Source organism: Crassostrea angulata, chromosome 1 (assembly GCF_025612915.1).
Source record: "Crassostrea angulata isolate pt1a10 chromosome 1, ASM2561291v2, whole genome shotgun sequence".
NCBI lineage: Eukaryota > Metazoa > Mollusca > Bivalvia > Ostreida > Ostreidae > Magallana > Magallana angulata.
Window position 1 is genome coordinate 12,703,281 of NC_069111.1, and position 13,111 is coordinate 12,716,391.

Consider the following 13,111-nt stretch of genomic DNA (forward strand, 5'->3'; position numbering starts at 1 on the left):
CAAACTGAATAGTTATCAAAAATCTATGCAAGTCTTGAACTGTCTCACTGCTTGTGAAAAAAATTACACTTTCATGTCTTTTTTTAATTTTTTTTTTTTTGGGGGGGGGGGTATTCTCTTTTGAGAAGTGGACAGACATAGCCTACATCAATGTGGATGTAGGCTATGTCTGTCCACTTCTCAAAAGAGAATAGGGGGGGAGTGATGGTCGATTATCAATTGAATTGGTTCCACTAATTATATCGATCAGTTTGGTGTTAATCACACAGTTTATAGGCCCTATATTTTATTAGAAAATATTGATTTTTGATAATAAATACTTATATATTACGTAAATTATCAGCAGCAAATGACAGAGGCAAATATCATGAAGAATTACATTAATAATATTCACAGATGATAATAATCATTAAAGAGCTTCAGGAACCAGAAATGATAAATAAATACAAGATAACTGCAAAAAGTGAAAATACTTTGAACAGTAGTAACTGTTAAATAAACACAAATAAAACAAGCAAAAACAAACATAAAATTAACATAAATAAATAAATATAACAGAAAACAATGACAACATCGAATCAGATGTTGAATTTGGTCTGCCCTCTTTGTATTGTTGTATAAAATTGATAAAAAATATTTTAAAATTATTCCTTCCTGAATTACTGAATACAAGAAGTCAAATTCTAATGGAGGATAATAAAATGAAATAGATCGCGGTATATAGATATAGATAGATAGATAGATATTTCAATGGTTAATATTCGATTTTAAAAAAATGAGAAGAGTACTTTCTGTTTCTAGATTGGTGGTGTCTGTGCGGATCTAAAATTGTTTCTCTAGAGTAACCTTGTTTGCCGTGAAGGAGGCCGGGTCCAAGGCTTATTTTCGGTAACCTTACTATTTGAAATTTATAATAAGTTTGACGGAATTTTTCAGGGAGCTCTAAGCCCTCCTAATACCCACTCTAATATCGCGCATGCATGTGCACGCAGACTCGATTACAACAACAAATCTAGATGTAATATGCGAGCGTACAAGAATACAAACATATGGCGCGCTTCTATACCATGACGTAACGTCAGATCGTAAAAATGACGTGAAACGTGTCTTTTGTTTTTGAATATCGGACTTGACGGAAGAATCTTATCATGGAGAGGTAGGTGTGACGGTTAAAACTAAGTCTATCAGCTAGTATTATTAAATTTAGTATATTTAACATTAAGCCACTAAATTTATCAGTGCTACGTGTAACGTTTCTAAAGCGCCGCACAAAAGCGTGGATTTCCGAAATTTTTTAACATAAAAGATAGGATATTGCTAAAATATTTCTTTTTGCAGTTTTTACATGATTTTGTTATCAGTCCCAGTAACCTTGTAATTTTATCATATTTCTTCAAATTAAAAAAATATACACCCTTCTCAAATCAGTTGCGGAGTAAATGTTGAAATGACGTTGCCAAGAGCGATGAGGGGGTGATGCGTTGTGTTGTGGTGATACCTCATAGTTACGGCGCCATTCGGTAGCGAACGGACGTGCAAAGATTCAGAGCGAAAAAAAATTGAAATTTCACAATGAAACGGCGACATTCTTTTGACGAATTTTGTGCTGAGGAAAGCATAAGGGTATAATACGCCGAAATATATATATTTTTATGAATATTTTACCCGAGTTTTATATTTATTTATGAAAATTTATTTTTGGCCTGAATATACCATTTATCGCACAAGGTGACACAAGATGGTAGAAATGTATTTCGCATTTTCAGTCAAAACAACTTAAAAGAAAAACATTAAAACGTAGGGAAAACTACGTTTTATAACACATTTATAATTTTTTTTTGTGAATTTGTATTTCAAATAAACAGTTTGTTAAATTGTAAGAATAAATGATCCCACTTCTACATATACCTACCATTCTACATTTTTGTTGTTGAAATATTGTAGGTCAAAAGAAGGAAAACAAGACGGGGAAAGAAAGGTGGGAGGAGACATTGTCCACGTGTGTCCCCCGCTCTCTTCCCTGACTCTCAGACCGGCCAGTCTGCGTGTGATGCAACAAACCTCTCTCAGTGCAACATGGACACTGTTGACAAAGATCGTGTTGCAAGAGACTATGCAATCTATCAACCCATAAACATTTTTAATGAGAGTGATGCATTAAACTTTGCACAAGACGTGTCACATGTTGCTGGCGATACAATTGCTGCACAAAAATCGCAACAAGACTTTCAAATTGACATTGGTACAGTCAGAGAAAGTGACGATAGTGTAGTCACGCTATCACAGGAGGATCTTCTCGGGGTGTTGCATGGACTAAATAGCACATACAACCTGGCAGAAACTGCCCCCGAGGATCAACCTTTTCAAGTGGTTATGGACGGTTCCTCCATGTACCTCGTCGGCCCGCAAAACCAACTGTACCTCTCAGTGGGCCCTCAAACTGGAGATGCCATCACGCCAGACTCACAACTGCTGTGCACAATAGAACCGACCACTGACCAAGTCTGCCATTCCCCCGACAATCTCGGCTACTCCGTAAGTCACTCTCTCTCTCTCTCTCTCTCTCTCTCTCTCTCTCTCTCTCTCTGAGTACTCGTGTTCACTGTCCTCTTCTCTTTCTCAGCACCAGTACACAACTCAGTCTTTTTCTGACAAAATAAAGGAAAGGCTAGAGAACTGGGTAAGATGTCGTATATAATATATGCAAATAGAAAAAGTAAAACAGATGTACGAAAAAATGCGATTGGAATATTGACAATAAGAGTCATTTTAGACCATGGCTTCTGTATACTCAAATAGCACACTTTTAAGTTCTTATGATTAAAACATGGAGTTTTTCTAAAAACTAGCAGAAATCCGTATAATAAAATTAATCCTGTACATGTATTTTTAATATCATTCCGATTCTTTTTTTTTTCAGCATTATGCTACAATGGATATTGACCGAAGGGAAGCTCATTTGCTAAAATATCCGACTCACCTGGTAAGTCTTTTTTCGTTCAGCAGGTCCACCTTTAAACTTTTTTTTTAATGTAGTCATGCTGGATACAACATTTCAATAATTATTGCATCATTAAATATGTCAATGTCCCTAGCTCCTTCATATTACATGTATATTTAATGTGTTATTTATCAGTTCTGTAGATTCATTAGAATTCGCGATGACTCTATTTTCGTGGTTTTCGTAGGCCCTTTGGTCCAACATTTAATATCTTTCACGAATTACAAACCATAAAATGATAAAAAAAAAAGTTCAAAATCCACAAAATTATGTCCTCATTATCATGAAAAAATAATGACGATTATCTCCCCCCCCCCCCCAACGAAATCTAATGATTTACAGTAAGCGACATTTTCACTGGAAAGTTGTATCTTCAATATATCTTTACAGCTTGAATGGTCAGAGCGTGTCAAGTTCAGCCATACACGAAAATGGAAGCAGTTAGAATACCACGCACCCGACTACAGCAAATTCTGTTCATGAAGAGCCACCTTGCAGACAACGCTTTCTCTGTTTTTGTTGACTGTTTTACCATTCTTCTATATGGCAATGTTCATATCTTGCAGAACGTTAGAAGATTTTTTAACAAACTTTTTGAAACTGAAACTCTCGCCATCCATAATTGTGTTCGCCTGATTTTTGCATGGCGTCTAAACGTGGCGCTGGACGTCTTTAGTACCAGTACTAGTGCTAGCATCATGGACTTATTCGCTTATTGCCATGCAGTGGACTGTTTGATATACTTTTTTAAGCGCATGCATGAATCATTTGTACATGTTTTGTTTTTCTTAGTTAATTTTAGTTAATTAAGGAGTGTCTTCGCACAGACCTTCTGGCTTCATAATTATTTTTTTGATTTGATAGTGTATTCGGAAATGATTAGCGCAATTTTCAAAATGTTGGGGTTCCTTGACCTCACACAACACTGTCATAACTTACACTGTACGCTGGTTTCCTGATATTATGAAACGCACATCAGAAACATCCGTAGATATGTAGATACATGTATACTCATCCTGATTTTTTTTAGACAGATAACGCGGGGGTGTTAAGGAAGCATATGGGCAATAAAGCGTCTTATTTTGACTGTTATATTCAAAATCGTGAAATAAAATAATTATTTTGAATAAGATCAAAAACTTAGTATTATCCTTTAAAATAGTTGTCAGTGCAATAAATTCGGGTGGTACATTACTGCCACATTGGTGCATTATCACGTGACAACTATAAATAGCTTACGTATATTCCTTAACATAAAATGAGATAGAACAACACTACCCCGCGGTTTCCAAAATAAAATAAGCATACCAAGTGAAAGCAAAACATCTAAGTTTAATCAAAACCGCTGCTAGAATCCTATGTTTGTCCTTGTTAAAAAGTTATTTATCCGGTTCTAGTAATACCTTCCGAACTTTTATATAGTTTGCACGGAAAACGGCAAATTGCATCAAAACAACACACAACATGGCATTCTAGCAGCACTTTTCAATTTAAGCATTGATCAAGCTAACGATACGTATTAAATTACATGTTCAATATATACAGGGTAGTGTTGTTCTAGTCGGATTTTTACATCGTAAACAACGACAGAGGAAAGCCTGGCCGAGAAATAAAAGCAAATTTACATACCTTTTAGCGAATGATTGATAAAACTATCATCTCCCCCAGTATTCTTATGTTCAATTCTCAATAAATCACACCACAGTACTTTATTAGAGGTCTTAGATCAGTTATATTTTGAATATGTTTACAATGCTTTCCGATCAAATTCACACGACATTCAACTTTAAGTCATGACGTCATCAATGTGTAAATCTACGTAACACAAACTAATTTCTGGAAAAAAATTGTCTTCAGTATTTTTTATTTGTTTTTGATCTACGTTTTGTTGCTTAGATATTTGAATATGTACATAATAACTAAGATTTGTGATTTCACGGGATTACATGCAACTCAGATTCCATATGCTTCCTTAACACCCCCGCGAACAATTCAAACTTTATCACTGAATCTGATAACCCCGTATATATACTAAATAATTTATAACTACATGTAGATCCGGTGCAGCCAGAAGCGTGTATGCGTTGATGCACTCAGCATGACAGTATGCTATATACATGCGCGGATTCAGAAAATTTTTCTGGGAGGGGGGGGGGGGGTGGTACAAAGGGTAATTTTGTTAGACCTGTTTTCGTGAATTTTACAATGTGATTATAACATATTTGAATTCCGCGCATGCTATATTGATACAGTTGATCTAAACTCATGTATGAATATGGATGATTGTTTGTGATATAAATGCAATGAATGAATTAAAAGATGTTTTATACAAAAACTAAGATCACTCATTTTTGCGTATATTAATTTTGCGCTCATTCCAAAAATCCCTCCTCTAATTGATCCCAGCGATCATAAGGTATTAAGGAGGGAAATCTTCTGGACAGCAGGTCTGTCAAGATTGATGGTTGCAAGTATCCTCTGATTCTGGGGTTAATGAACATCAAACCAAGGGGTAGTTTGTGTTTGCCAACATATCTTGGAAGTCACTGCCTTATAAAACTGACAGACATGAAGAGTCTGCTTAAAAGGGGGGGGGGGGGGTGTCTCATCAGCATGGCCCACCTTGTACGCTCTGGTTGACACTCCTTTGGCGATGATGTTGTCGTGAAGCTGACGGTCAGAGTCTACAGGGAGAAAGCTGTTGGGTCCTCTGAAGAATGAATCCCTTTGGCCTTGACAAACTTTCTCTTGAATTTCCTCAAGAAGCTAGTTATTTCATCGTCAAAGTATATTACCAATACTGAACTCATCTGCTTGAAACATGGGGTTAATTTATTCAGAATTCTGGGGAATGAAGCTGATGGGATTAAAATAAAAAATTTCCTACAGGTGTATACCCGGGTTGCTGCGATAAGGGGCACGGGAGCTTCATCCGTCCAGGCATCTCTACACCCTCATTCGAGTTGAAATAACTCTGGAAGGCTGGCCAGTGGTGCATTAAACGATCAGCACACTTCTCCAAGTTAGCCATCTAACTAGTGCTGCAGTGTTTCTGGATCTTGATTGGCTCAGTGCCGGTGAATTCCAGGAACTCAGTGTAATATTCTTTCCAGCATGTCCGAACTGTGATGGTAACGGAGACGAGGTTGGACCATGGAGTGTTGTTGTCGATAAACACCTGCACAAAACAAATGGTCGAAGACGTTTGATACAGTGCCTTCCGATGTTGAAGGCGGGCATGACAGGGAAGTTGGTTCGTGACCGATCGGTGAAATATCGCACAAAGATGGTCTAGGACTTGTCACAATTCCTTACCGTTGCTCTCGTCAATGGCTATGAAGAAGGGACTGGACTTCAATTTTCCCGCGAATTCTTGATGCAGGGATGGATCAATGATCGTTTGTCTTGATGCGACTACTTGCAGACTTAGAAGGGATCTTGCTATTTGGAAACATAGCGTTGCAGAGTACGGTGACATAATATGCCACCAGGCAGAGAATATTGAATTGTAATCTGTCACGAAGTTAGAAAAAAAACTTTTGCACGCATTCATTCTGAAATTAAAATGAATAATTCTTAAACTATTGTAAATCTTATATTATTTAGTATTTCTTTGTAGGTTACAGATAAATATAATTGATATTCAAGAACTATTTAAATATTCAATCATACAATTGCTGAAAATTATATAAAGATAAGTGTAATATGGAATCAATCTCTGTGCTATGTTTAATCTTATGAAATGTGACATTTCAGCCCGCAGGAAAACAAAATATATTATTATAATTTCATGTTAAAAACAGTGAAATCTGATTGGTTTAGACGCAGTTGATAATCCGTTCTATTACCCTCAGCGTTAGCAACACACTTGGCAACGGGTACTAGTAACACTATATAAATATTGCCTGTTTGGGAGGGTAACAGTTGAAATCGACGACCCGAGAAAACCATTGTCAACCGACGCGAAGCGGAGGTTGACTATGGTTTTCGAGGGGTGTCGATTTCAACTGTTATCTTCCCAAACAGGCACTATTTATTTTATTATACTGAATGTCAATTTTAAAGAAAACTTAATTAAATGTTTTTCTATAGGAATGACTTGAGTTCTACTGCGAATCGTACGCGCATCATTTACGCGCATACAACAATTCGTTTTCTTATACTTTCATGTTAAATACTGAAATCTGATTGGTTAAGACGCAGTTAATAATATTTTCTATTACCCTCAGCGTTAGCAACGCACTTAGCAACGGGTAACATTAAAAAATGTTACATGCGCGAAAGTTATGCGCGTACGGTTCGCTGTAGAATTCACGTTATTCCTATATAAAAGCAGTAATTAAAAATTTTCTTAAAAATTAAGACAGTCAGTATAACAAAATAAATAGTGCCTGTTTGGGAGGATAACAGTTGAAATTGACACCCCTCGAAAACCATTGTCAACCTCCGCTTCGCGTCGGTTGACAATGGTTTTCGGGGTGTCAATTTCAACTGTTACCCTCCCAAACAGGCACTATTTATATAATGTTACCCGTTGCTAAATGTGTTGCTAACGCTGAGGGTAATAGTATACAATTATTCAATGCTTGAGCAGTCAATAGACCAGAATATTTTTCCCCGAGGTGCATGGAACAGCTCAGTATGATCTATTGCCCGAGGCCAACGGTCGAGGGCAATAGATCATACAGCTGTTCCCTGCACCAAGGGAAAAAATTCTGGTCTATTGACTGTTCAAACATTAAATAATTGTTTTATTACCTAATTCCTTTTTTTAGTAGTCCGGCCGGTTTACAATTTGCATATTGCAGATGGTTTTCGTGCCATTATGCAATATACTAAGAATTTTTTTCATCTTTTACATGCACCAAACCTGTTGCATGCATTACAACATCTCAATTTGATATTAGGTTACACAAAGAAGGAGAACCATTAGATTTTAAATAGTCTTTTACCTTATATGAGGCTTTAAAACTGTTGATTATTTGATACTCCATTTTGATAACATTGAATTTGGTTTCACCAAGTACTAAAAACAGCGTCTATGTAAAGGAATATACATTCCTTTATGAGAAAGGATGTAACATTATAACATACACGCGTTCTGATATACGTTGCCGGTCCAATAGATCACAGTCTATTGACCGGCAGTCCAATAGATCGCGAGTCTATTGACCGGCGGTCCAATAGATTGCAGTCTATTGACCGGCGGTCCAATAGATCGCAGTCTATTGACCGGCGGCCTAATAGATCGCAGTCTATTGACCGGCAGTTCAAAATAGACGCAAATATTAAATTTGTAATAAAACAACAAAATCCCTTTGATTAGGTAATAAAACGGATTATCAAGCGCGTCTAAACCAATCAGATTTCAGTATTTAACATGAAAGTATAATAATATACACTTATTTAATGCTTGAGCAGTCGATAGACCCGAATATTTTTGCCCGAGGTGCAGGGAACAGCTCAGTATGATCTATTGCCCGAGGCCAACGGCCGAGGGCAATAGATCATACTGAGCTGTTCCCTGCACCAAGGGGAAAAAAATTCGGGTCTATCGACTGTTCAGGCATTAAATAATTGTTTTATTACCTAATTCCGTTTTTAGTATTTTGTGTTAACAATTTTAAATTACAGAAGGTTTTCATACCATGAAGATAAATTTTAAGAACAATAGCAAGATAAACATAAAAAAGTTATCTTTTAATCCTGTATCTATTTCACTTTTTCTAAAATACGTTGCCGGTCCAATAGATCGCAGTCTATTGACCGGCGGTCCAATAGATCACAGACTATTGACCGGCGGTCTAATAGATCGCAGTCTATTGACCGGCAGTTCAATAGATCACTTTCAAATCTGAATACACATACAAAATAGACGAAAATATTTAATTTGTAATAAAACAACAAAATCCTTTTGATTAGGTAATAATTTCAATTGTTCCCCTCCCAAACAGGCACTATTTATTTAATGGCCTGAGTATTAAAACTAATACTATAGATTATAATCACTGCCGCTGTATAGAAAAATGTGCTCAGCTTCTGAGAGGGATGCCGCACCCCAAAATTAACCCCCCCCCCCCCCCCCCCGCTTACAAATTCTCTGACCCAACGCCACGTTACGTGGTCACACATAAACGGTTATCAACCATGCGAGAAAGCGTTGGTTAACGTCTCAGAGATGAAAAGTTCGTTTAAAACATAAAGAAAAATGAAGCAGTTTAATAAATTATGTCCTAAACTGTTTACCAAACGATATAGAAGTTGACCTAAGATCAGACGTTAACCAACGCTTTTAGTAAGCTATACTATAGAAACATGTCGTCATTAAGATTTTAGTAACCAAACTTGCAATCTATAAGATAATACTCAAGTATAATAATATGAATGGATTACTTAACTCATCGATTTTTATAGATTCGATTGTTACAATTATTAGCTGCTTTGTTAAATGATATGTATTCTAACGTTAATGAGAATTCACTGTTTTAATCAAGAGACCGAAGAGAACACACATCCATGTCGTATTTTAGTATTTTCAACTGTTCAAACTTGAACAATGTGGTGTGAATTACAATTTTTCGTCAAAGCTATTTACGTAAAAAATTGAAATTGCCTACACATCTACGTCGTAACATATATACATTTAACTCCTTTTCCTTAAGAAATTTTTACATTTGATGACATTTGGATAATTTCTTAGAAATATACGTGTATGTAAATTCCCCGACTATATACATGTATCATCCATATCACCCATATTTATAATCATATTAATATTAATATACTTATTTTGGAAGGGGCGGGGATCCTGATGAAAACTGTGTGAAAAATGATATGTGTGTTTGTCGGATATTGGACTTGAAATTGATATTGCCCCTACCAGGGGGGGGGGGGGGGGCGTGGATAAAATTATTGAGGCAGGGGGTCTGGGTCTGGTCAGAAGCTCCTGGGTTTTCGTGTATTTTGAAGGTAAAAACAGGCTCAAAATAGTGGTATTTTTTCAGTTATGTACACTTTACACAAAAGTATATAACAATTTGACACAATTTGTTACTTATACCTAATACATGTATTGGATTAAAAACAAAATATTTTAGGCATTTATGAACTCCCAAAATTAACCAGGTTATCCAAGTTACAACATTCTAATGACGTTACGGTATCAGACCCCCTATTAGCTGTTAGAAATATCTGATGCATCAAATCTTCAATATTCTTATATCAAAATAGTCTATTTACTTAGAAAAAAATTCAAAAAATATACAGTTATTCAGAAATTTCTGCTTGCATCGCAATATGGAAATGACAGCGCAGTCTACACTTGAAACAAAACTGCTGGGATTTCCAGTCGATTCTTGGTCGAAGCCCCAAGTTCAGGGCCCTGGGGAATTTGATGTAGCCACCATAAAAAAATGACCAACACTGCTTGTTTTAAACACAGTTTAATTGTTTTGTTATCAGAACCTGTCAACATGCATTAGGATGAGATTTTTATAGATGTTTATAGAGCAGCAGAATTAGTCAGCATAGCACAGCTAGTGTATCAATGAGGTGTAATATTGAGTCAGGCATAATTATAAATAAAGTGAAACACAAAATGCTAACTTTTCTAGGCCCTATGTAAAATTTATCAAATCATCTACAGTCATACTTTGAAAATTTTAGGGGGGGGGGGCGTGCGCCGTCCACGCCACCCCCCCCCCCCTTAAATCCGCCAGTGCCTACGTGCATGAAAAGATGAGACTTCTGCTAATAGATTGCGTGTGTATATTTCAAGTTTATCTTAAAATCGGTAGCAGGCCATGCATATTCTAAAGCTACTGTTAAAAAGTTCATGATTATATAAAAAGAAATACGGATTATAGCTTAACGTTATATAGGACTATATCATTATCCACATAATGACATATATGTTCATAATTAACACAGAGTCTGCGGGGTCAAAGATGCAGATTACTAATTGTAGGTTTACCTATCATACTCAGACTGATTATATTAATTAGTAATTTTCTTTTTCTTTTTTTTTTAATGCACCCCCCCCCCCATAAAAAACTACAAAAGTTTACGTTGTGGAACTCTTCTAAATGGGAGGTGGATATTTGATACATAGAAAACAGAAAGAAAAGGAGGGAAAAGTTTCTGTAGTTTGTAACGTATGTTGTTGTAATTTGAAATTTTAATCGATCGAATAACGATATCTTTTTAGAGTGTCAGAGTTGATTTCCAAAAGTGTTTACTTACTCTTTGTTTGTAACTAATTAGGCTGCATTATCAATCATTTGCACCTCAGTGCTGTTACGGACTTGTACAGTGTTGTACAACTGTCGAGCAGCTGTTAAATTGAAGGAATTTCATTTTTGAAGTGTGTAAAGATGCCGGAAAATGTTGAAATCAAAGCATCTATTGCAAACCTAGCAGGCTTTCAAATTAAGGCAAAAGAACTGAGTAAAACGGATGGGGAAGTACTGGTACAAGAAGACGTATTTTTTAGTGTTCCAAATGGACGGCTGAAATTGAGGACCGTTAAGGTAAAATACGTAAAATGGCCAATCTGCAGTATGGATTAATTTTTTAAAGATAAAAATGCATGCTTAGACAATATTGTTGCATTTTATTTGGTATCATATTAGATACATAACATGTTATTCTATTTTTGTACGTTAGTAACTATATATATATTCTCTTTTGAGAAGTGGACAGGCATAGTGGATGTAGGCTATGCCTGTCCACTTCTCAAAAGAGAGTATAGTAACTATAGCTTATTAGGCCTAACTGGAGTGAAATTTTTTTTTATAAAACAAATGTGGGGTTGTGATTCTTCATTTAAAATATTTTTCAGTAGCACACTATAGCCTATTTATATATCTAACTTTTAAAATATATAATTTACATCTATGGATAAAATTACTCTCAATGTGATCAAAAATATTGTAAACGAATGAAAGGTACATAAGTTCTGTTTATACTATATTCTCTGTTGTAAGATACCCACGAAGCACATTTTCTTATATCATTCTCAATAAACAGCTTTTTTTGTTCAATTCACTACATAAATCCCACCCCATCCCTTAGATATCATATAGAACCTGCATGTTTACCTGCGCCTTCTGTTGTAGGATGTTAAATCAGAATTGATATTCTATGATCGACCCGATCAGGAGGGACCAAAGCACAGCGAATTCTACACAACTCCAGTCCCAGACCCTGATTCTCTGAAGGTCATTTCTTAAAGTATTTATCAGCATGACAAATTTTTTCCATAAAAGTAGTAGATCAGCTATGTTTCTTTAATTGTTTTGGATTTATTTTTTGGGCAGTGCTTCAGTACAATGTAACGGTAAATAACATATTTTTGATACATAGGACTGTTTGAGTCGAGCTGTCGGTATCAAAGGTGTCCTGAGGAAAGTGAGGACTTTGTACATGGTGGGTCAAACCCGAGTCCATGTAGACCAAGTAGAGGGGCTAGGAAGCTTCATGGAACTTGAGGTATGGAATCTTAAAGCTAACTTTTTTGACAATTATTGAAACAGTATGCATGACATGTACCATTAATAGTCCAGGAAAAGTTGGCAGTCACAAATTTTAATAATTAACAGTATCAGAGTAACTGAATAAACTTAAAACATGCTCTGCTACTTGGGCTACTTGGCCTATATAAATTGATTCCAGTTCACCATGCAGATATATATAGGTAGTGCTCTGCTCTTTTGGCCTATATAAATTGATTCCAGTTCACCATGCAGATATATATAGGTAGTAGATAAATCAAATTTGAGCCAAAAAGTATAAACCAAATAAAAACCCCCAGAATGAGTTATTTTATATCATATGTCCCTCAAAGTCATCATTTCATCTCATTTTTCATATATTAATATAAATAAACCTGATATTTCAGGTACAGATGCAGGAAGGTCAGACTGTTGAACAGCTGCAGAAAATAGCAGAGGACCTGATGCAGAAACTGGGGGTATCCAACAAGGACTTGATTTCTGTGGCTTATATGGACTTACTGCTTAAAAAGCAGTCCCAAACTTCTGGATAGTCTCCGGGATATACCGTACTGTAAAAGGAGATTCCATTGGAATAAAAACTACAAACAATTGTTTT

General features: G+C 36.0%; 2 protein-coding genes across 2 annotated transcripts; both read left to right on the forward strand.

The window, feature by feature from the left end:
• Window positions 1-1,572: 1,572 nt before the first annotated feature.
• Window positions 1,573-4,023, forward strand: LOC128177545 (uncharacterized). The gene is made up of 4 exons (XM_052844285.1): window positions 1,573-1,623; window positions 1,945-2,535; window positions 2,921-2,983; window positions 3,392-4,023. Exons 1-4 carry the CDS (start codon window positions 1,573-1,575, stop codon window positions 3,482-3,484), a joined length of 798 nt encoding a protein of 265 aa, XP_052700245.1. The 3' UTR covers window positions 3,485-4,023.
• A 7,070-nt stretch (window positions 4,024-11,093) lies between these two features.
• On the forward strand, window positions 11,094-13,109 carry LOC128162690 (adenylate cyclase CyaB-like). The gene is made up of 5 exons (XM_052825989.1): window positions 11,094-11,154; window positions 11,365-11,529; window positions 12,118-12,219; window positions 12,365-12,490; window positions 12,900-13,109. Exons 2-5 carry the CDS (start codon window positions 11,374-11,376, stop codon window positions 13,044-13,046), a joined length of 531 nt encoding a protein of 176 aa, XP_052681949.1. The 5' UTR covers window positions 11,094-11,154; window positions 11,365-11,373; the 3' UTR covers window positions 13,047-13,109.
• The last annotated feature ends 2 nt before the right edge of the window (window positions 13,110-13,111 follow it).